The sequence below is a fragment of the Branchiostoma floridae genome, chromosome 13 (genome assembly GCF_000003815.2).
Source record: "Branchiostoma floridae strain S238N-H82 chromosome 13, Bfl_VNyyK, whole genome shotgun sequence".
Lineage (NCBI taxonomy): Eukaryota > Metazoa > Chordata > Leptocardii > Amphioxiformes > Branchiostomatidae > Branchiostoma > Branchiostoma floridae.
This window is the reverse complement of record NC_049991.1, coordinates 20731681-20754058: the sequence shown is the minus strand read 5'-3', so window position 1 is coordinate 20754058 and position 22378 is coordinate 20731681. Positions and strand designations below refer to the sequence as shown.

Below are 22378 nucleotides of genomic sequence, written 5' to 3'. Positions count from 1 at the left end.
CGTTCATGTATTTTAGGTAGTTTATATTAGAGTTTCTTTTTGCTGGGTGACAAACTTTAACAGTGACAAAATAGAAAGGCTGATAAAAATGACATGAATATACGCAACAACCCCGTCGGAGCCGGACTTCTGCTTGGAAAGTAAAAAAAGTCCATGAATTACCGAATGTTTCACTTGAAGCAAGAACGCTGGCTTGTGATGGATTCCACACAGATACTGCAGGATACAGACAGGCTTAATGTGACATGTTGCATCTAAGCACAGCATAAAAAATTATTCATGATAGATATCGAATGGTGAGGTCTAAGCGCCTCTGAACTTCCAATACAATTTCCCGCCGCCTAGTCCGAAACACACCGCAAACCCAGCTTAGCCGGCCTAACCGTGACGTGCGGGAGATACACGGAATATATCGACCCGTCGCGCGGCCTTCCCCTTGTTGTCATTTGGGTGAGCCGACTACTCACTCTTCAGAGCCAGGGGCTGAATTGCGCGGAGCTTACAATAGGCAGGGCTAAATCGCAAGGGTCTGGAGCGAGCTGCCGTTCGGCGCCACTCAGGTGACCTCAATACGACAGTAATTGCCCGAGGTGCGGCCATGGTACTGTAGGTTTTGAACCACTCACACCTTACCATCGCACGTGTGGCGGGTTTTTTAACGTGCCTGTGGTATGGCTCTCCCCAGACACGGGACATCCATTGTCTTTATAGTCTTCCTAGTCTTCCATTGTCTTCCTTGGATTTATAGGAAGAATATTTCTTTTACAAATCTCCATGGCCACTGGGAAAGTTCACCTTCCCCGGGATATTTGTTTTGTGTATGTCTGTTGGAATCTACATAACTCAGGCTAGTTTTGTTAAATATGGATGAATATACATATAGATATAAGTTTATTCTGGTCCCAAAGAAATATGTGGGCTTTGGACCCCCAATCAGTATTTCTATGTACTGTGACACAGTATTACAGGCCAACACCCCCTTCCTGAAAGTTATTTCATAGACACTTGATCTGCCTGACGAAGTCAATGACCTCAGGTTTGGACATCGGTTTGGGAATAGAATCGAACGCTTTGTGAAGACGCCAGTTTCAGAGTCAATGGTTGACGAAATTTGTTGTTCTCTCGTCTTGAAACTTTTTCTTCATATTTGTGTCGAAATATTCCCACTATCTGCCTTTTATTTTACGGTTTGGTCCCGCAGTAACGTTATCGATGCGAGCTGGTATTCTCATCTCTTTAAAATGGGTGTTTACTTCGCTTAAACTGCATCCGGTTACAGTGTTAAGCATGTCAAAGACACAGTCAGGTAGCTGCATGTTGGGTTTCGTCTCTATTTCGTCAATGCAGACTTTGTCTACTGAAACCTTTATGAACACACCGCATATTGAGCACCCCACAATTACTCTGAACTCAATTTGCTACAGTACAAGACTTCACCCCAACTAAGCCGCTGTGAAAAAAAAAAAATTAAGTTCAAAAAGGAAAAAAGCACGCGGCTGATACTAACGTTTATTATCGTGATTGTTACACATGTACAGTATCAGCTCTATACATTAGTAAGTAGTACACGCGGTTCATGCGCAATACATATTGAACTGATCTCGTAGCACCATAAGTGTCAATTTGGACTGTTTCCTGGACAAGCCCTCGTAGTTACGCTAGCCTAATGGATTACTTTCATCAATTTGCTACCAAAAGTGAACAAAATGCCTCTACGTAATTGCGCATCGGCCACCCATGTCACAAGACTGGATCCTGAACTTGGATATAAAATCAGACGAACTTGACACAAGGACGAACCCTCGTCAGTTGTTCATCCAATTTTGTCTCAAGCAGGGATATAAAACTATTTTTCCTAGTGATTACTTGCTACAATGATTGCTCAGCTCGTGTATGTGTGGTTAGAGTGGTGATAAAGTCACATTACGCGTATGATTGATACAGATATGAGCCATCACGAGATCCACTTTAAATGCTTGGATCACTTTTCCCATCTGGGGCCGGGTGGGCTGGTTACAGAAACGGTTCAGTTCAGTTCATCCTCGAACGAAGAGTCAAAATGTATGCTAATTGAAAAATGCAGATGTTCTGGTTTGGGATAGCTGTTGGTACATTTTGTGTGTTTTGTTGTCTTTAAAAATACTTTTTTTCTCAAACACTGCTGTCTGAATTATATGTTGCGAACTTAGTGACTCAGAATCGTCTGGCACTAGCAGATGGACATTTGTTACGGCAGCGAAACATTAAAGTGTATGATGATTAAAAATGTTCCGGTCTTGAACAGCTTTTGGTAGATTTTGTGTACTTTTGATATGTTATATCCTACTTTAGATATACTTCTCCTTCCGCCAAACTGCCGTCTGACTCATTCGGTGACTCAGAATCGTCTGACATTAGCAGGGAAATTTGTGAGCCAGTGCAATTTTCTATAATAGGTTTTTGTCAAGATTTCGACCCAAAATCTTATATGATATCTATAGTATATATTCGCATAATTGTATTATATAGTGTTGGTGACCTTACCTTGGGATATTGTAGGTAACATGACTGCCACATTTACTTCAAAACGAACTGTATCAAAATAAAGACATGTGGCTAATGACTCATGATAGTGCTTCTAATTTATAATTACTCATGCCATCAATCTGCCTATCTTCGTGTTGAGGCTATTAGGGCGTAATTAGTCCCAATTAAGAGCTTTCACGTTTGCTTAATGATCTTGTTGTAAAAATGATTCTACCGTTGATGTAAAGATACAGCTATGTTTCCTTTACATGTATATATTATATTATCTTATTTAATGTTATTGTTTATTCAAACAGGTATTACTTTTAATGTGAACATGGAGGTAATTTGGTTTTATGTACTACTGTGGACACACAGAAGCAAGTTTTCCTTATATGTTTTTAATTTTCTTACAATGTACAAGAATGGTAATCTGTGTCTTTTCACGTAGACTTGATGTTGACTGCAACTATGAGGAAACAGATACTGAAGCACAGACAGACATAATCAAAACTATACCTCCGTTTTTCATGCAGATATTAAAAAATTCACTATCAAAGCCAGAATCCCACCTCTTCTGTGATCCCCATCTTCCCACTCATGTCTAACAAAGTTCGACACACAGCAATAACAGGCGGCCCCCAGAGGAACCCATCAATTAGTACAGCATCATCTCTTGTCACAACTGCTTAATCCTAACTCAGGCTAATGTAAAAGTAAACGGCATAAAGAGTGCTAAGGGCATCGTTAATGGGTTTTGTTTGCGCCACTAATGCTTTTGCCATTGAGAACACAACGTTAGTAAGGCTGGTCGTAAGGGTACTTTTGCTTCGTGTCACAAGGCTAAAGCCGTGGAAAGGGGTTACAGCTTCACAAAGATAAAGCAAACAAAAGCAGTCGACGAGCTTTTAAAAGCATTATTCAATTCAGGAAACCATTGCGTCATCCCTAAATTGTCTTATAGAAATTCGGTTCTTTTTTCTTTCTTTATTTTGTTATGCTTAATTAACAATCAAAAGGACCCATGCAGCATCAATCATTTTTATCTATTTATTCACACAGAAAGGAATATGCAGAGAATTAAACATATGTGAAAGAAATATGTTGGAGAGGAGGGAATAAGCCTACAAGGCTTATACAAATCCCTCCTCCTTTAAACCTAATGGATATTATTCGTCCTAATACACGTACTAATATGATAATTATGAAATTGATAAGTGGAATAAATACAAAGATATTACTGCAGTCTAGAATAACATTATAACCTACCTTCCTCTAAGGACGTGTCAGTCAAAAGTCTCTATGAGAAGCTCTGACGACCTGGGAAGACTCCCTCCTCCTCCACTCCATCAATCACCACCTGCCCACATGCAGCAGGGGGCAGTGCGTGGGCACCGTGAGTTGTGCCAACATTCATTACAACTTACTGATGTAAAGATAGGGAAAGCTGCCATTATTTTTGTATACTTGAATTGCAGCCATGTCATGCCAAAAATCAGTTATCTACTCAAGCAACTAGATATGATTTTGGAAACGGTCAGACATTCCAGATAGCATCCACTACTTTTCGCCATTTACACTGAAAATATGTGAAGAAAAAAAAAACAAATTGTTTTATATGCTCGAACGCAAAAGAGCTGAAGACAATCTTGGATGGTCAATAGCAAAACAAGGCAAAACAAAGTCAAGCTGAAGACAATTTTAGATTCCATGTCATCGTATTCAGAAGAGATGCACTGATTTTATACATGCATTTAACAGTTTCTGGCACATGGAAGCCCCTGTAATAATTGAAGATTGCGTCAGAAGAACACCTTTAGCTATTGTTGTTATTGTTCAAATTGTTTGGGCCGACTACTCTGCCTCTAATGCCCCCTTTCCACTAGAAGACGATAGCGCTCCGCTCTCACTGCGACCTGTTCAGCATATGTGTAACCTTCGCTTTCACACTTGGTATATCACACATAACATAAAGGTGTGACAGCAAAAAACAGAAAGTGTATAAATATTCGTTTCCTTTCTATACAATTCGTCGAGCCATATGTCAAATCTTAGGTCGCAGAGAGAGCGCAGAGAGCGCCGTCCAGGTGAAAAGGGAGTATAAGCAGCTGGGTCCAAATTGTGAGAAGTTTTGTAATGGATAGACCATAAAACCCACAACCGTCCTTCGTCGGCTATAATCAGACGGTCTCTGCGGCGTTTGGATTATATCCTAAACCTGAAGAATGGCAACGGCAAGTTCTAGACACTTCAGATGACCAGAATGAGGACCCCCCCTCCCGAGCCTCGCGCGAGCCGACAGCGCTCCGATGTATCAAGGGCTTTACCCGGATTATTCTGACAATTTGAGGGGACGTCACGGCCGGCGGCAGATTGACGTGAAATTGTCCGATCTGCGAGGAAATCTATTCGTCTTGCTTTTGTCCGCGATGGCGAATATGCCGGCTCTTTTGTTGAGAGCGATACAACTACTGCAATGTACGGGATTGTTGTGTTACAGCCTTTGAACTACTCTCCAAGAAATAAAACTACTGCAGTTGATAGGACTGGGATAACTAAAATTGGGGATAATTTGAGGTCTTACTCTTACTTATTTGGTCACAGTTGCTATATAAATATTTATTACCACGCTGTGTCAGATTCACCAAAAATAGTTACTCCAGCAACTGGATATGGTTTTGAAACGGTCAGACGTTTCGGATAGAATCCACTATCCTTCGTCAGTGACACTGAAGTGATCTGGAAGAAACAGGTGTTTTATACTGTAACTCAGTGAATGAAGACAATTTCAGATGTGCAATAGGAAACGTTGTAAGACAATTCAGACTGAAGACAATTTGGATTCCAAAGAAAACAAAGGTAAGTCAAAGTCAAGCTGAAGACAATTTGTATTTCAAAGGATAGCAAGGCTAAGACACAGTTAATGCAAATGAGTCAATTAGCTCCTGTTGCTTAAGTTGCAGGAGCTAAAAGATTGTTGCGGGGGGGGGGGACTTTTTTGCGGTGGTTTTCAGCTCGCGGTAGCACCATGCACTGTAGTCTTTTACTGCCATGGAAAAATGTTCGCGGTGGTTTTAAATTCGCGGTTAAGTGGCCACCGTAAAAACCGCGAACATTAAACCAGCGCGAAAGTTTCTACATTCATACTACTCAACGTAGCCACCTTTTCGGACCGCCTGTCTAAATGTGTCGCTCCCTACGTTCACGTTAGTAAGGAAAAAAAGCAGCTTCAAAATAAGCAAAAATACGCCGTAGATTGCGAATATAGAAACGGAAAACGTATACTAATGTCATAGAACGTTACGAGGTCAAAGAAGATGTGAAAACAAAAATGAAAAATCTATTATTCGGTATACTATATTCAGTGTGTTTTTTGTTCAACCTTCCTGACCAGTTAGATTTTATAATGCATTTTTGGGGTAAAACTTTCTTTTATTCGCACGCTCGCATCAGTTTTTGGATATCATACATGTAGTGAAATCAGCATGGCCTAATGCACAGCTGAGTGTTATAATAACGAATGATGGATCCATTCTCCTAAGCAGGGATATCCAACAGCCAAACTGCCTGTCTGGATGTGCCTGCTCTTTCAACCGTCACTCTTAGTTCCTGTGGACGTCCCCCTCCCCCCAAACCAGCTGTCAGCCAATCAGAGAATAGGCTTTCCGTCTCGCATGTATAGGGTAACCTCATTAATATTTATAAGCAGGGTGGTCAGGAACAAAGGGCGACAGTTGAAAGAGCAGGGCACATTCAGACAGGCGGTTTGGCTGTTGGATGTCCCTGGGTAGGAGGATGGATGGATCCCGCTCCGGCGCGTAACAGCGGCTGGTGCATGGGGGACGAGCAGTGCCTGTGGCCGGAGCATTCATCTGCACTGACAAAAGTTCTAAAACACCACACGCTGGTACATTTTAACAAATGCTAGGTTAAGGTGTTGTCGTTGATGAACGATTTTTCAAACCGAAAATTGCAGACAAGAGAACACAAGAGAATTCACACACCACACGAAGTGCGCCTGTCAGACAAGTACTATGGATGCAACATGTAAACGGCGCCCGTGGTCGGGGCATTCATCTAAACGTATAAAAGTTCCAAAACACCACACGCTGGTACATTTTAACAAGTACTAGGTTAAGGTGCGTCGTTGATGAACGTTTTTTTTTAATGAAAACTGCAGACAAAGGGACCCAAGAGAATTTAAACATCACATGAAGTGCGCCTATCAGACAGGTAATGTGGATACTAAAAAATGCCTGTGGCCGGGGCATTCAACTGAACGGATTATAGTTCTAGAACGCCACACGCTGGTACATTTCAACAAGTACTAGGTTAAGGTGTTGTCATTTATGAACGATTTTTCAAACAGAAAATTGCAGACAAGAGAACACAAGAGAATTTAAACATCACATGAAGTGCGCCTGTCAGACAGGTACTGCGGAAACTAAAAGTATAAAGGTCCAAGAAGCTACCCACTACACCTTTTAACAACTTTCATCTTCGCAGCTTCCCTGCATGAATGATGATTTTAAAAATGTAAGACAGATGGAGAAGCGTCTTTTCCCAAGAGCAACAAAAACTTATGATTTAAACACATGTACTGGTAGCTCTCGTGAAACTTTGTTTGAAACGTTGTCGTTGTCGTTGTCGTGAAACGTTTTTCCCGAAAGTTAACGTCAGTCAAACTTTTTTCCCGACGGGTAGCCTATATCGGGTAGCCTGTTATTTAGAAATTTGAAGTTGACGGCGACAGCGACTTTAAAGTACAATTCTTTGAAGGTATCACAATTTGCAAGCACCGTCCGTCGAATTGATATCCATAAATACCCTGTTTCTAAGTACAGCAGATATAGGTTACCCCGCGGATAAAGGTGAACTAGCGTTACAAACCTTATAGTGTTTCCACTCACGTGACTTTAAAGTAAGTATTGCCGTCGTGTTGGATGGTTAAAGGTTGAAGATTGGATTTGTATACGCCATCACACTCATCAAATCATGAACATAATCATAGCTCTGGTTCCTCCAGGTTCAACCACGTGACATACCGACTGTGACGTCATGGACAACCATCTTAAAATTAGTCGATATCGTAAATGTAATCTAATCAGTACTTGTATCTCTATATCCACTTACTGGTACAATTTTAGATAAAGCACTCGAGAGGAAATCAATGAAAACCTTTGTGGATACATAGATGCTGATTGTTGATCCCTCGCGTAAGATAGTAAACGCACAATATAACTTATACTCATCACACCGACATATTATACAAAAAACTTATAACAAAATCTGGACTTACAATCGTTTTCAACAGAGCCACATACAAGTTACAGAGAGATGGTCAAGTTGTCTTTTATCCCCCAACCGAAGTCAGGTACCCATTTTTACACCTGGGTGGGGAATGTCGGGTATAATGCCTTTCCCAGGGGTTCACGTCGGGGGCACGGCGGGTATCGAACTCGGGACCTCTAGGTTGCCAACTCAACACTCTACATATGCCAGTTTCGCCACACACGACGCCACACGTGTATTTCATTGTTTATGGTCAAGGTCGGATCATCAGAATACTAGTCATCATCATCATCATCATTCACTGCATTCTGTATCTATAGTCTTGGAAAAGCCCTATAGCTGCATTCAGTCTTTCTTCATCTTTTTCCTCTGTGCTTTGCATCCTGAAAGCTTCCTTAGCTCCTGGAGTTTCTTTGCTGTTGTAGGAAGGACTCGGCCTCTACGCTTTAGGTATGCTTTCAGCAAGCTAAGCAAATTAAATACTAGTATTGCCTATTATCATGCAGCTTTTAAGTGGCAAAGTCGGAAACAGCATGACGCGAGAGTCTGAAATATTTCCCCATTAGGTCCCGTGTAATGATTAATGCTGATTCCTTAGTTTTTCCGCAATCTCTGCCGCCGTGGATTCCTGCGGACTAAAGCTCCTCACCCTGCGGTAGGGGAGGCAGGCTAAAATCGATGGACAAAAAGATTCTAATGGCAGAAATATTGCTGTATTATTGATGGTGCGGTAAATTCTAAAACCCATTTGCATCCATCAAGTTTTAAGGGGAAACAATGGGGAAAATCTGTGACCATGACCAACTGATTTAAAACTTACAGAGTCACGCATTTTGAAGAACAAAAAATAGAAAGAACAATCATGCAAATTAACTGACTTAGTAATTAATCATAAAAGTCATTACTTGAGCTATTACACAAAATCAAAAAAGTTCCGTCAACTCTTTACTTTAGTTACTCTCCTTCCAAGTTTCCTACAACCCCCCCCCCCCCTTTTAATTGTCTCGACAATGGGCTCAAACTTACACCACTCACACTGTGCTGCAAGAATCATATATTATAACACTATAAAATCATGCAGGACCATAGCAATTGTACAGAACACATTGCAGTACCGTAGAAAGCCGATAGGGGTCCCTTTCTCGAAATCGTATCCACCAACCATCTTGATCCATCCACAGCTTCTCTAGTTATGTTGTTCACAGACAAGAGCACAAACGAGACCGAAAGTATTGTCAAACTTTCTTGGTGAGGTGAGAAAGCAGAACACACAAAAAAAGCAATGTATCAATGTATCAACCCAAGATCAATATGTGAAAGCATGACAGCAGAATCACTTCTAACTCTGTGGTATAATGATAATGTATTACTGAATTTTTTGCACTCAACGTTTGTGGAATTTGCAATTCAGCCAGAGGGCATGAGGTTGGGTTTTTTTCTAAGTAAGAATATTATCTAAAGTAGTAGATAGCCTCAAACAACGGGAGTTATAATATGTGACAATCCATTCTTCATGATATATTGCTCTAAAAGGCTGCCATAGCAGTTGGAGAATTGAATCTGGAATTTGTACATTTGACAAACAAACAGAAATAGAAAAGTCAATTTCGACGACTTATCAGCAAACTTCCAGACTTCACTATTCTCCACCGAAACAAATTAATGTACCGGTCAGCAAATTTATCGCGTGAATTGTTCCATGACAAATGGACGCTGTAAATGTCATCATGTTTAATCGTGCACAAACATCTGTGGAACCCCGGTGTGAGACAAATGGTATAATACGGAACCCCAGTGTGAGACAAATTGAGAAGAGACGGTACGAACTTAATTCATCCCGACACAATGTGCAACGTCAAAAAGTTATGGATAACAATGCTTTTAGCTACATGTATTTTACTAATATTTCATGTTTACAACATTCAATTACTTCAAACAAAGACAATAAAAGGTTCTGCGAAGAATTTACTATTCATCATTACACGAATACCATTATAATATTAATGTGTCTTACGTTATATTCACATTAACGTCCAACGAAAAAGTAGCCATGCACTCTTAAAGCCAGTATTCTACAGTATCGAAGAAACAAAGACTTATAAGATGTTGATCAATGTCTTGAATTATATCGAACTCTAAAACTTGGCTTATTTGACTCTGAGCGATTCAGATTTCACAGCAAGAAGAAGAACACTGTGAGAAACATCGTCATGACGGCTGTGGAGGGCGTTGCCATGGTAACTGCCGAGCTGACGAGACCAGGGCACTCCGTGACCAGGACGTTCCGCACCAGACTGCCCTGGGACAGAGAGGGGGTGGCGCACCGCGAGGCGTCCAGGGAGACTCCTGTCAGCGAGAGCCACCTGGCGGTAGAATAGGGAACTGCATTAGGAGGCTTCGTTGGCTCTTCATAAAGTTTTCCATGTATATTGAAACACATGATCCTCCCGAGAAAAAATTTCACCAGGTTGGTAGAATAAAGTATATACGAGGAATCTTAAACACAACCAATTAATACACACTCTTGCTTACGTTTCGATGTCTATGAAACACCTTCCTCAGAGCTTCCAACTAGAGTTCTGCTTCTCGCCGCTATATGTAGCCAATGAAGGTGGTGTTTTTGCGGCGAGAACACAATCCCAAAGGTCGCTAGGTTTGTTAATACAGAGAAGCAGAACTCCAGCCAGAAGCTCTGAAGAAGATATCTGATAGACCTCGAAACGTAAGCAAGAGTATCAACTGGTTGTGCTCAGCCCCCCCCCCCCCCTTATTCATAGAACCAACGATGGATACTTGACCTTTATAATGTAAGTTAACGAGGAAATGGAGGTGGGGAAATTAGGAAGTCGTGAAAGAAGAAATAAATAAAGGAACTCTGAAGGTTAAAAGAGCAAAGGAAAAAGGAAAGGGAATGAGGGAAAGAAGGAAGGAAGGAAGGGAAGATGGAAGGAAACAAAGAAAGAAGGAGGGAAAGAAGGAAGGAATCTGGAAGTAAGGAAGAAACGAACGAAGGAAGGACAAGAGGAAGGAAGGATAAGAGGGAGGAAGAAAGAAGGAAGGAAGAAGCACCATGCACGTACCTTGGAAGCCAGGCGAGAGCGCAGTCGGAGCAGTCCCACGGGTTATCGGACATGTACAGGCTCTGGAGGTTAAGGGTCGACTCGAACACATCCGCCGGAAGTGACGTCAGCTGGTTCATTCTCAGGTTCAGGACGTTGAGGCTGCGCAGGCCTTGGAATGTTGACAAGGACACACTTTTGATCTGTGAAACAAACAAACAAACAAACAAACAAATCAAAAACTGTTCCGGCTTGACTTTAGCAGAGCTGGCTTTTTTTACTATACTTGTAACAGCATGATGAGGTCTGAAGAAAAACGTTCTTGAATAAAACATAAGTTAAACTTGATGTATATGTTTGGAACTTGGGAGTCAGGGGTCTAGTCTACCAAACTTTTACCTGGTTGGTGTCGAACGTGAGGTCCGTGAGCTCGGTGAGTCCGCGGAACGCGTTGTCCTCTATGGTGCTGATCTGACCCTTACCTGGTTGGTGTCGAGAGTGAGGTCCGTGAGCTCGGTGAGTCCGCGGAACGCGTTGTCCTCTATGGTGCTGATCTGACCCTTACCTGGTTGGTTCTACTCCCGACCCTTACCTGGTTGGTGTAGAGCACCTGGTTGACCCTTACCTGGTTAGTGTCAAATGTGAGGTCCGTGAGCTCGGTGAGTCCGCGGAAAGCGTTGTCCTCTATGGTGCTGATTTGACCCTTACCTGGTTGGTGTAGAACATCTTGTTAACCCTTACCTGGTTGGTGTCTAACACCTGAATAACCCTTACCTGGTTGGTGTCTAACACCTGAATAACCCTTACCTGGTTGGTGTCGAGAGTGAGGTCCGTGAGCTCGGTGAGTCCGCGGAAGGCGTTGTCCTCTATGGTGCTGATCTGACCCTTACCTGGTTGGTGTCTAACACCTGGTTGACCCTTACCTGGTTAGTGTACAACATCTGGTTAACCCTTACCTGGTTGGTGTCTAACACCTGGTTGACCCTTACCTGGTTAGTGTACAACATCTGGTTAACCCTTACCTGGTTAGTGTAGAACATCTTGTTAACCCTTACCTGGTTGGTGTCGAGAGTGAGGTCCGTGAGCTCGGTGAGTCCGCGGAAAGCGTTGTTCTCTATGGTGCTGATCTGACCCTTACCTGGTTGATGTCTAACACCTGGTTGACCCTTACCTGGTTAGTGTCTAACACCTGAATAATCCTTACCTGGTTGGTGTCGAGCGTGAGGTCCGTGAGCTCGGTGAGTCCGCGGAAAGCGTTGTCCTCTATGGTGCTGATCTGACACTCCCCCAGGTCTAACTTCTGCAGCGTGGTCAGGCCTCGGAAGGCGTCGAGTGGGAGACTAGTTAGCGGGTTGTTATTCAGGTACAGGTTCACCACGGAGGACAGGCTGTTAAAGGCATCTAGGGAGTCGGGAAGAACATAATTAAAATTTGCATATTAAAGTATACACTGAAAATCACTTTGTTGATATAGAAAACATGTTCAAAAGTCTAGCAGGACACTTATTCTTACCAACTGAATAAGTTTCTTATTTGAATGGACCTCAAAAGTGTTTCCATAGTTACAAACCTGTCGGGATTTCCTGGATGTTGTTGTTTCCAAGAAAGATGTTGATGGCGTCGCTAGGCAACGGACCGGGAATGCTGGTCAGGTTTCTGGCGTCACAGTCCACCGTCTTGAACTGTCCTGGAGAAGTAAATATAACAAAGTGTTATAGGTTAGTAGTAGGAAGTTGCTAGGGGGCCCGGACTTACACCACTTACTTTCAGCTCCAAGAACTATCTATCGTTCAAATATCATTACTGCAGCATGTCCAGAACACGACATATCCAAACAGGAAGTTCCGCTGCACACACACACACAGACACACACATATAAACACACACAGACAAACACACATAAACACACACATAGAGACAGACACACAGACACACACACACACACACACAGACACACACAGACACACACACACACACACATACATACAAACGCTACCGAAAATATAACCTTCTTGGCGAAGGTAATGATCAAAAGACGCATCTTTGCGACCCTGTGTTTCAATACGCCACCTAGCGATTAACCGAGGACATTGTTTGTCAATGGACTGTGTACGTATGTATCGGTTGCTACGTTACAAGTGGCGGTTATACCTCATGTAATTCGTTTGTATTCAAGTTTAAGATTGCAAAAGGTCCTCTCTTAGCCTTTAGCTAGTATCGAACATTTTGACAAGCGCACATAAATCCTTGTCAATATATAATCTACTGTCCCCTTTTGTGGCTTATTATCAATTACTTGGTTCTTATTTGAATTTACGACAACAGTTCTGTACCTATTTGGTTTTCTTATCTCCAAAATACACATCCCGTCCTGTTGTGTGTATATGATCACTTTCCTTTTCCTAGGCTATAATGTGCAAGTAAACATAACTCGACAACACTTCAAAGCAATAAAAGTACGGACAGTTAGAAGAAGTTTGCAAATATAGGCTAAGCATAGTGTTTCGAGCTGTTCCCTTAATAAAGCATTGTGGTCTGAGTGGGGCAGGAGTTCGTAGGTGAAAATCAAAAAAGTTACGGGAGACAGTTATTGCGCGGTGGAGCGGTAAACTGAAGCTAATAAATCCTCAGACCCCTTTACATGTATGTTTCTTCGTTTGTTTTGTGTTCCTTTTCTTGCTCAGTGCATGACCAAGAGACCACTGGGCACTGAACGTATTTGGTGGTTAAAACTTACATGGAAACGAATGAAACAGTGTCTCTTCTCCCTAAGTCAGAAATATCATGATTGAGACCAGCTCAACTGATCACAAAGAGTGATGAATAACTGACTTAACAGGAATATTAAGGTCACAAAGGCGGCTCGGGTAGCCTTTACGGAAGTCGTATATAGCTATGTTCTTACCTGTAGAACATGTACAGACGCTGGGGCAGTCGGTTTGTCCGGCCACTCCTCCCAGCAGCACTAACGTGCAGACAGCAAGGGTCACCACACACCAGCTCATCGCTTCTTAAGATCTGAAGCTACTTGGTTTCTTATCATCTACGTCTTAAATAACAGTCTTCACGAAGTATCGCAGTTTTAAGAATGTAACGACGTCTTGCAGGACCGATCTGAGACGCCCCAGAGTAAAGAAAGCCGTTATCTTGATAAGCCGGTGTGTTGGTGCTGAGGGTAATGATTAACACAAGGCGTTAACGTACTGTTGACCTGCATTGACCTGACATGCGTACAGTGTAGACCTTACGTAAAATCTGTTGGGTACCTGCAACGGGTGTGATGAACCGGTGTATTGTTCCAACTACGCTTACACAGCGAGATATATTCTGGGTAATATGTCAAAGGTGAGGGTCCCTAACTTGTGAACAGGCTTGTTCAGACGACCGTGGCGTGACAGAGTGATAAACGTCCTTGTGATTACCAAGGTCATGACAACAAGAGACAAAAGAAGTCTTGGCTCCGTCTTAATAGGAATCTTTAGCTTCTTCATATGTCTTTTGATGAGCACGAACTTAAGCGAGACAATTTGATATGTACAGCATGATTGTGTGATTATCGTAGGATAAATGACCTTGTAATGATCAAGGTCGCGGCCACTCGCGCCACGTTAGTGAAGAGGTCAAAGTTTTTTACTGACGTATGACGAACACAGTATCAGTTACGTCATGACACCGTTATAAGCGTCCTTTTGCGATTGTCGAGGTCAAGATCAAGGTGACCAATAGCGACAAGCCACAATGTTGGTGGACAGGTCAAAGGTCACTAAAACGACGAAAAAAAGCTAAACGTGAGCGAATTTATATTTACAACATTTACAGATCTAATAGTTTCGTCATAACGTCGTAGTTAACGTCCTTGTAATTATCAAGGTCACGAGCAAGAGCGACGCGGAACCTCCGGCGCCATCTTGGTGGGAGGTGGGCGGCTCGATGTCCTCCACGATGGAGAAGTTGTGTGAGTAACAGCTGCCGCTGCTCTGCCGGTCCACGCGGAACTTGCGGCTGACGCAGTAGTCCCTGCCCGAGGAGTACTGCTCGCCGATCCGCTGCCCCTTCAGCGTGGCGTTCGCACAGGCCTCGAACAGGCTGCGGACATGTCGACAGAGAAAGAAGAAAAAGGGACAATCTGGTAGCCTCCTTCACCGGCCTTTCTGGGGGCATTAGCGTAAATTGTTGGGGGGAGGGGGGATTCATGATTTTGAACTGAAAGGGAAAATGCCAGGAAAGGAATATATGCCAGGAAGCTTGTACTCCCCACCCCCTCCCCACCCCCCTCCCCCAACAACTTACGCCAATGCCCCCAGAGAGGTCGGTGAAGGAGACTACAATCTGGAAGATTAACACAAGTTACCACAGTTATTTAAGGAACAAAATAAAAGAATAAAAAACTATAATGATAGGACATAAGAGAAAGGTATAAGAGAGATAACGAGAGGACATTAGAGAAAGGTATGAGAGAGATAAATTCAAAGTCCTTGATATTACACTCTAGAACTATTTGTTAGTAGCCTGGGTACCATCCGGATAGTAGTTCGCTCCTATGTTCGCTTCTGCTATCCGTCTGGAGACGTGCGCATTCAAACCGTCTGGTGCTAACGTCAGTTAATGAGCGAATCAAGGAATAGATTCTAGAGCGCTCGTTGATGACAACAGGTCCTCCCGCAGACGGAGAGCTTGTCCGGTGTTGGAACGCCTGTTCGGACGATCGCTTGAACCCATTCCATAATTCGCTCATATTTGGGGACCAATCAGCGCCTGCGTCCAAAATTTGGACGATTCCAGACGTTTAGATGGTCCGCGTTCCCAGACGGAAACACAGAGAAGCGACTGTATATAGTGTATAATGAATGTCAGAGCTAGAAGCGACTGTATATAGTAAATAATGAACGCCAGAGCGAACTACTTTCCGGATGGTACCCAGGCTAATTTGTTAGATGACAAAACACAATCATGCACAATAAAAGTAGAAGCATGAATTTGAAAACGAACTTGAAAGTTTACCATTAGTAGTAGTCCACTGTGTTCTTTATATTCCTTATATTGAGGCAGCGGTCTGTCACCAAAAAAAACTGCCTGTCAAAACTTTTTCACTCCAAATATCTGTTGGAGATAGCACAACTGTACCGTTGTGAATTGGGACCCGATCCCAGCAATACTTAAAGTTGTTTTCTCAACAATGGATCAGAAGATTGAATATCTTCTCACCGGTTGCAGAGCTCTTCACAGATGGTGACGACCTCGTCCCTGTAGAAGAGATGCTGGCGCGGCGAGCAGATGTAACACATCAGGTAGTACAGGTGGTCCGTGCAGTTCTGGTTAGCTCCGCGAGGGGGAACCACTGTCGGGAATATCCTGATACGACAAGAGAACGCATGAGCCATCCGTACACTTGGTTTTTACTTCAATATGGTTTCAAAGGGCTAGATATCAGTTATCATATCCTTCTAAACACGAAAATGAAAACTTCTCATAGTCCAGAGAGGCAGGGTCACTATCCGCTACACACGTTACTACAGTGCCGTTTGTGTACGTTGTAGACAGCATAATTCCACAAGTCCTGGATGGATTTGGCAATGCAATTTGTATTTGAGATCATTATCAACTGACGTTATGTATACAAATGAGGATCTTATCTGCGGAAGCGAAATAAACATTTATAACACGTCAGTAATTTTTGACATCATTTGGCGAAGGTATGAGACCGTGGAAGTAATATTTGTTGTTGAAATGGTTGCACACATATTTCTCAGCTTGTAGGTAAAATAAGACTCACCCCTTCATCTGGAAACCGCGTGTTTTTAGAATAGTTGACACGAAACTAGCACACAGGACCATGCGACTTGGAGGTACTTGACGGAGAGGATCAGAGAAAGGTCATTGGCTTAAGCACTTATTATGCCTAGGTCCCATTTCCAACCCGGCCGTACCTAGGCCGGGATGTTTGGGGAAACAAAAAATAAGTGTTTAGGAATATACATTAATTATGCTCATGACTATTTTCTTTACGTTCTGTGTGTTTCGTTGCCTTTTATATAATATTTTTCGTTTCCGAAAGCTTTCCGACCGGGCCCCGGTTTGTGAATTGGGACCTAAGCCTTACGCAGGTAGACATGCAGTCTGTCAGATAAACATATATGCATAATTCTACACACCTGTCCACCTCCTCCTGATAGCAGCAGGCGTCGTTGTGAAACCAGGAACACTTGACCAGCTTGTGCTCCGGGTGCGGCGCGCGGTTCGTGAACAGGCTGCAGTACGGCAACGGGCCGCCAGGAGCGTCCTCCGTCACCTCTGTATCGTCTTCCGGGAGCAGGTCCGAGCCACCTGGAGGGAATAGAGTGAATTAATGAGGAAATGAAGCTTAAGAAGAGAGACGGAAGAATGAAAAAAGAATTCGAAGAAATGATGGCATTGAAAGGAATGACAAAAGAATGTAAACTTGAAGAAGGAAGGAAGGAGGGAGGGAAATGTAAAAAGAAATGAAATGACAGAAGGAAGGAAGGAAGAAAGGATAGAGGAAAACGAGGAATGAGAAAAGAGTTTAGAGAAAATCGGGAGATATTGAAAGGAATTGAGAGAAAAAAGAATACGAAGATAGGAAAGGAGGAATAAGGAAGGGTATAGAAGAAAGAATTTATACACATAAGATTGTAAACGCACCATTCATTAAAAAAAGTTAATTTTCTTGGCGGAGGTGGTTATCAGCGAATGTTTCCTTTTTGAAGCTTAACCAACATAAATCAACAAGACATATCCACCTCATTACCCATTACCAATAACGAGGTGCACTAACACGACTCCGGAGACTAATGTTCCCCCCTCGGGATGGTTTGACCCATTTTCTACCCGGTTCATTACCAGAGGCGCAGCTAACGGAGACACATGTCTGTCCCGGCGGCAGGTATAGCCTGTCACACCGCCCAGGAGCAGGGATTCATCACCATGTAATCACCACCCTTGGGAGGGGCCCATGTCAATAGCGTACCGACAACACCGCCGCAAGTTTCAACCATTAAGATGGGTTTATTGTTTGAAAAAACTGAATCATAAACTAATATTCCTTCAACTGGCATGTTAAAGACCTAATGTGAGAAAGTTAAAGACTTTAAATTATTTTTCCAAGCCCAGTTTTTCAGAGGAGGCAAATATGTAAGTAGAATACAGTACAGGAAGCAGCTGAATTGAAAGTCTTTACATTTAGAGGCAGCGTTGCCGATACGCTACGACGTGTTATTTGTCTTAGGTCGCCAGAATAACGATATGACGCCGGGTTTACGACCTTCAACAGCGCAAGATGCTTTACACGAGGTGTAACAGATGGGGAGATGCGTTGAATCCTTTGAAAGACTATGTCATCGGTGCGTTTTAACAGGCTTTTATTCTCAGATTATTCTAAGAGCTGCCTAGACAATGTTTCTTAGCCACGGCAGCATCTTAACCCTCAAACAACCGTAGAGGGTCAAAACTAACCCCAGCCGTATATCAATATGTGCTTTTGTGACATTTATGATCGAATCAAAAATTCTTCTTATGAGTTTAATTGTATATATGTCTTATAACTTCTCCTACGTTTTTTTTATCAAGATTGGCTCGTTGTTCATCAAGTTATCCTAGGAAGTTTATGCATGGTCCAGTGGGGCTAAAATTAACCCCAGCAACATGTGCATCTTTTAAAACACACTTTTAAGACCCATACCTAAACTACTTATCGTATGATTATGAAATTGTCAGACAACGATTTACATATAAAACGAAATTATGGTAACAACTTTTGTGTCATTACAATATTATATGACGACATTATGACGTCATCTAGCTAAGATGGGCCGCCATCTTGGATTAAACCAATGACGTCATTAAATTTAGATAAATTATGAATATTGAATCATGGAACTTACGTTGAATTTCATGATCTGTCATTAAAAAGTATTTTTTTGCCAAGAAAACCCTAAACCGTTGGTGTTTAAAGCCAAATTAGCAAATTTTGTTAATGATATGCCTGTCAGAAATCCGCTGCCATGGCAACATGAAAAATGGCGAACTTCCTTTATCCCCTTAAAATGTTTGCTATCAACATTTTCTGAAAAGATGCCAAGTTTGGTGGCCCTAGGGTAAACCTAGGAGCTATGCGACATTTAAGTTGATATCAAAAAAAAAAATCAAAAACCTCTTCCCTGGTCTGAATAGGGTTAGTAGTAGTTTGTATCTGTGTCCATATAGCCGGTATAACCGCCCTTCGGCGTAACACAACAGCTTCGATCCTTATAATCTTTTGCAGGAATTATGATAATGACCTGAGCTATTCACACCTAACCATGTCAATCTGTCCCACATAGATTAATGAAACTATACATATTTACAAATCACAAAAAGAGTCACACAAAAATGAGTTTGTACAAAACGTTATGGTTTTGACCCCATACGGTACGATTAGTCGTAAAAAAGGTACGGTGGTTTAAGGGTTAATCATGCCTTTCACCGTGTCCAATTCATTGAGCATATCATTGTCATCTAACGCCGCTGATGCGAATCAAGCTGTCAAACATTGGCGGAACGTTTTGTGGCAGGAATAAAGACCTCTAATCCTGGGGATTTATCGAATGACAGATTCTCAGAGAGGATAAAAGATTATGCTGACAGCGGCTTTAAGTCTTTGAATTTTGAATCAGGCAACGGCTTAACGACATGGAGCCTAGTTAGGGTTTGCATTTGATAAAGCCCCACATATAAGAAGGCCTTTTTTTTAGCTTGAAGCTGCAACGGACAAGCCACCACAGAACGACCGCTGAAAGATCAAATATTGAAATGTCTGACTAGTGCCTTAACGAATTCCATGGGTCATAAATATCTACATTTTATGCGTCTTATTGCTGTATCGGACTTATTCCTAGAAAACACGTTGAGATGTAAATGTTTAACGGTACACATAGGCGAGGAAGTCAAAAGAACAACTTTATGCCAACACTGCTACAATACTTAAGTGACATATTTACCTCCATGAAATGTCATGGAATGGAGGTTATATTTTCTGTTATGTGTCTCTGTCTGTGTAGATGATTACTCAAGAACGGCTGGATGGATTGGTTTCATACTTGTTGTGTTGGTGGGCTGTGATGAAAGCTCGAATCGATGAGATCTTGGGAGCCGTATCTGTCGTTATAATTGATGTAATAATATCAGACATCACCCCTATATCTGCCATATATTGGAACAGGCATCGTGCTTTAAGTGTTTGTAAATGGGCTTAGCTCCAAGCAGATAGTGAGGTGATTTGTATGACAGCTGTTTGGGGAACCCCGAGTTTTTTTAATATGATAATTAGTTTTATTTATGTCTGCTTAGGATATCATGGAGATGTGAAGCGTAAGTATGATTGTAAGAAGTTGAGGTACATTTAACGGTAATGCTTAACAGGTATGGATGTCTCACATACTGTACTGCTGATTTGAGTGACATGGTGATTAAAATGCCATTAGGTCCTCTCATCTTAGATGGGTTGGGTGTCAGAAGTTTTATGGGCGATACAGATGTTCTGATTTCGTTACGATAAGGGACAGTTGTTAGTTGTCTCTTTCGTAGCCAATGGTACTTGTTTTTTAGCAGAAGGGGTTGGCGCCAAGTATTCATCTTACCGTTGATGTAGGGCTATCAGAGGAAAGTGTGCATCTCATTTTTGTACCGTGTGAACAGCTGATGTTATGACATATTGGTGGAAAATCAAATCACCATCTGACTAAAGTTGGCCACATCCCTTCTTCTTTCTGAGTTTCCCAACTTCCTCCCACCACACCGCTCTGAGGCACATAGTCGAACCTCAATAATGCTGACAACCTTAGACAGTTTAAATGCCAAACATCAAGCTTAAGGAACACCACGCTACCATATGCCGTCGACCTCTTAAACGCACATTACACAATTAAGGGTTACATTTTAATAATTACTAATCAGATGGACATCCTCTGTGTCATTAAATAAATACACCACTACTTTCCCATAACATTTATAACAATTACTCTCAAATACAACCGACTATAAACATACATACCATCCACAAAAAAAGCAATAAATATTTCATGGAGGTATGAGGTCCCCGAACTCTAGTTTAGTACACTATCAGAAGAATGCGTATAAACAGGAGCATTCTGCTTTACTTCAGTAAACAGCATTACACACTTATTTCATTACAAGCTGATTACACAATACAACGTACCTGACCCAACCACCAGGACAGCAATAAAGGCGGACAGCAGCAGCAGCAAACCTCCATCTGTGACTACAGTTCTCCGTTGGTGAAGTTCGTGCCACATTTCCTTTGTAGCTTGTGCTGAGGTCCTTCCAAACCAACGATGTCTCTAACGCAAAGCTTCCTCCATACAATAGCAATGGGAAAATAGAGTAGATCCCCTTTCTGAAGAAGAATCACCAAACGTTACCGAAGAGAGGTGAGGTGAGCGAATTTGCAAGCTCACAATCTGCGAAACTCTTCACCGAGGCAGATTCTAGCAGAGCAAGCCGAACGATAGAAACGTCAGAACCGTTCGTCATCCCGAGTTGGCCGCGCTCATATCGAGCAGCGCAGACAGCCTCCACGCAGCAGATGCTCGGACATTGACACCGAAATGTCGACTTCGGTTTGATCGCCGATTCTTTCCACGAGCTTCAGCAGGATGGAAGCATCACTCTTCCCTCCACGAGCTCCATTATGCCGATGCTATTGGTCAAAGGCATTCCTCCGAAACCCCGAATGGCCGCCTGCGGCAATATTCAACCTCACACAGGAGAGAGATTCGCGCCAGAGCTCTTTAGGGATGACGAGAAATTAGCCCTCCATCCGTCTGGCTGTAACCCGTCACGCCGGCTGCGGGCCTGATGGGGCTGATAAGCCTGGCGTTGCCACGTGAGGCCGTCAGATTCCCGCCAACCGCCGATGGACGGCACGATACCGCTTTCACCGTCTTATCGGCAAACTATCAAGACTTGAGTTTTCAGCATTCCATTCCTGCCATCTCTGTTGGTTCAGCTGAGAGAGTTGTCTGTAAAACAGTTGATGGGAATGGTTATTGGGTGAGAGGATGGATCGGAATGGCTGCACTTTAGAACCGATCAACGCGGCTGATCCAAGCCAGACGCTCTCTTTGAGTACATTTGCCCATCTGATATGACAATTTTCTCCAGTTCGTGAAAAGTTCGGAGGTACATTCAGTCATATTGCATATAAGCGCTTTGGTATAACCGACCTTCAACTCGGCAGGCACTCTACGATGGCTGTTTATATATTATACTAGCTATAGGCAAATGTTGTTTAAAATTTGCTGAGCATAAGACTTTCACTGTACGAGAGTTCTAGGAATAATGTGTTGGTAACTCCAGCAACCTGCTATTTTGCATGTTCTATATTTCTTCCTCTAGAAAGTGAAAGAAAACACCTTTGTCCTTATTGATTAATCGTTTTTCTCTGTTTCCGCTGACCTAGAATATTGGCGATACTCTGTCTACTATCATTCGTTGATCGGAATGGACTG

The 22378-nt window shown here is 42.5% G+C and overlaps 2 protein-coding genes across 2 annotated transcripts; both read right to left on the bottom strand.

The window, feature by feature from the left end:
- Positions 1 to 9897: 9897 nt before the first annotated feature.
- On the bottom strand, positions 9898 to 13969 carry LOC118429728 (protein slit-like). The gene is made up of 5 exons (XM_035840346.1): positions 13762 to 13969; positions 12427 to 12543; positions 12061 to 12257; positions 10878 to 11059; positions 9898 to 10160 (listed from the first exon to the last, which is right to left on the bottom strand). Exons 1-5 carry the CDS (start codon positions 13859 to 13861, stop codon positions 9971 to 9973), a joined length of 786 nt encoding a protein of 261 aa, XP_035696239.1. The 5' UTR covers positions 13862 to 13969; the 3' UTR covers positions 9898 to 9970.
- A 225-nt stretch (positions 13970 to 14194) lies between these two features.
- LOC118428649 lies at positions 14195 to 21163 on the bottom strand. Its single transcript, XM_035838758.1, has 4 exons — positions 21067 to 21163; positions 17009 to 17180; positions 16062 to 16208; positions 14195 to 14942 (listed from the first exon to the last, which is right to left on the bottom strand). The coding sequence occupies exons 1-4, from the start codon at positions 21161 to 21163 to the stop codon at positions 14690 to 14692; spliced, it is 669 nt and encodes a 222-aa protein (XP_035694651.1). The 3' UTR covers positions 14195 to 14689.
- Between the last annotated feature and the right edge of the window lie 1215 nt (positions 21164 to 22378).

Bases quoted from the DNA above. Each gene is read 5' to 3' on its own strand.
- LOC118428649 (XM_035838758.1), bottom strand. From the start codon at position 21,163: ATGTGGCACGAACTTCACCAACGGAGAACTGTAGTCACAGATGGAGGT. The intron at 17,181-21,066 runs GTACGTTGTATT...TATTCCCTCCAG, and splicing joins TGTCCTGGTGGTTGGGTCAG to GTGGCTCGGACCTGCTCCCG. The intron at 14,943-16,061 runs GTGAGAAGATAT...ACATGTCCGCAG, and splicing joins TGTGAAGAGCTCTGCAACCG to CCTGTTCGAGGCCTGTGCGA.
- LOC118429728 (XM_035840346.1), bottom strand. From the start codon at position 13,861: ATGAGCTGGTGTGTGGTGACCCTTGCTGTCTGCACGTTAGTGCTGCTG. The intron at 11,060-12,060 runs GTAAGGATTATT...TTTGTTTCACAG, and splicing joins TCACGCTCGACACCAACCAG to ATCAAAAGTGTGTCCTTGTC. The intron at 10,161-10,877 runs GTACGTGCATGG...TTCTACCGCCAG, and splicing joins GCTCTCGCCTGGCTTCCAAG to GTGGCTCTCGCTGACAGGAG.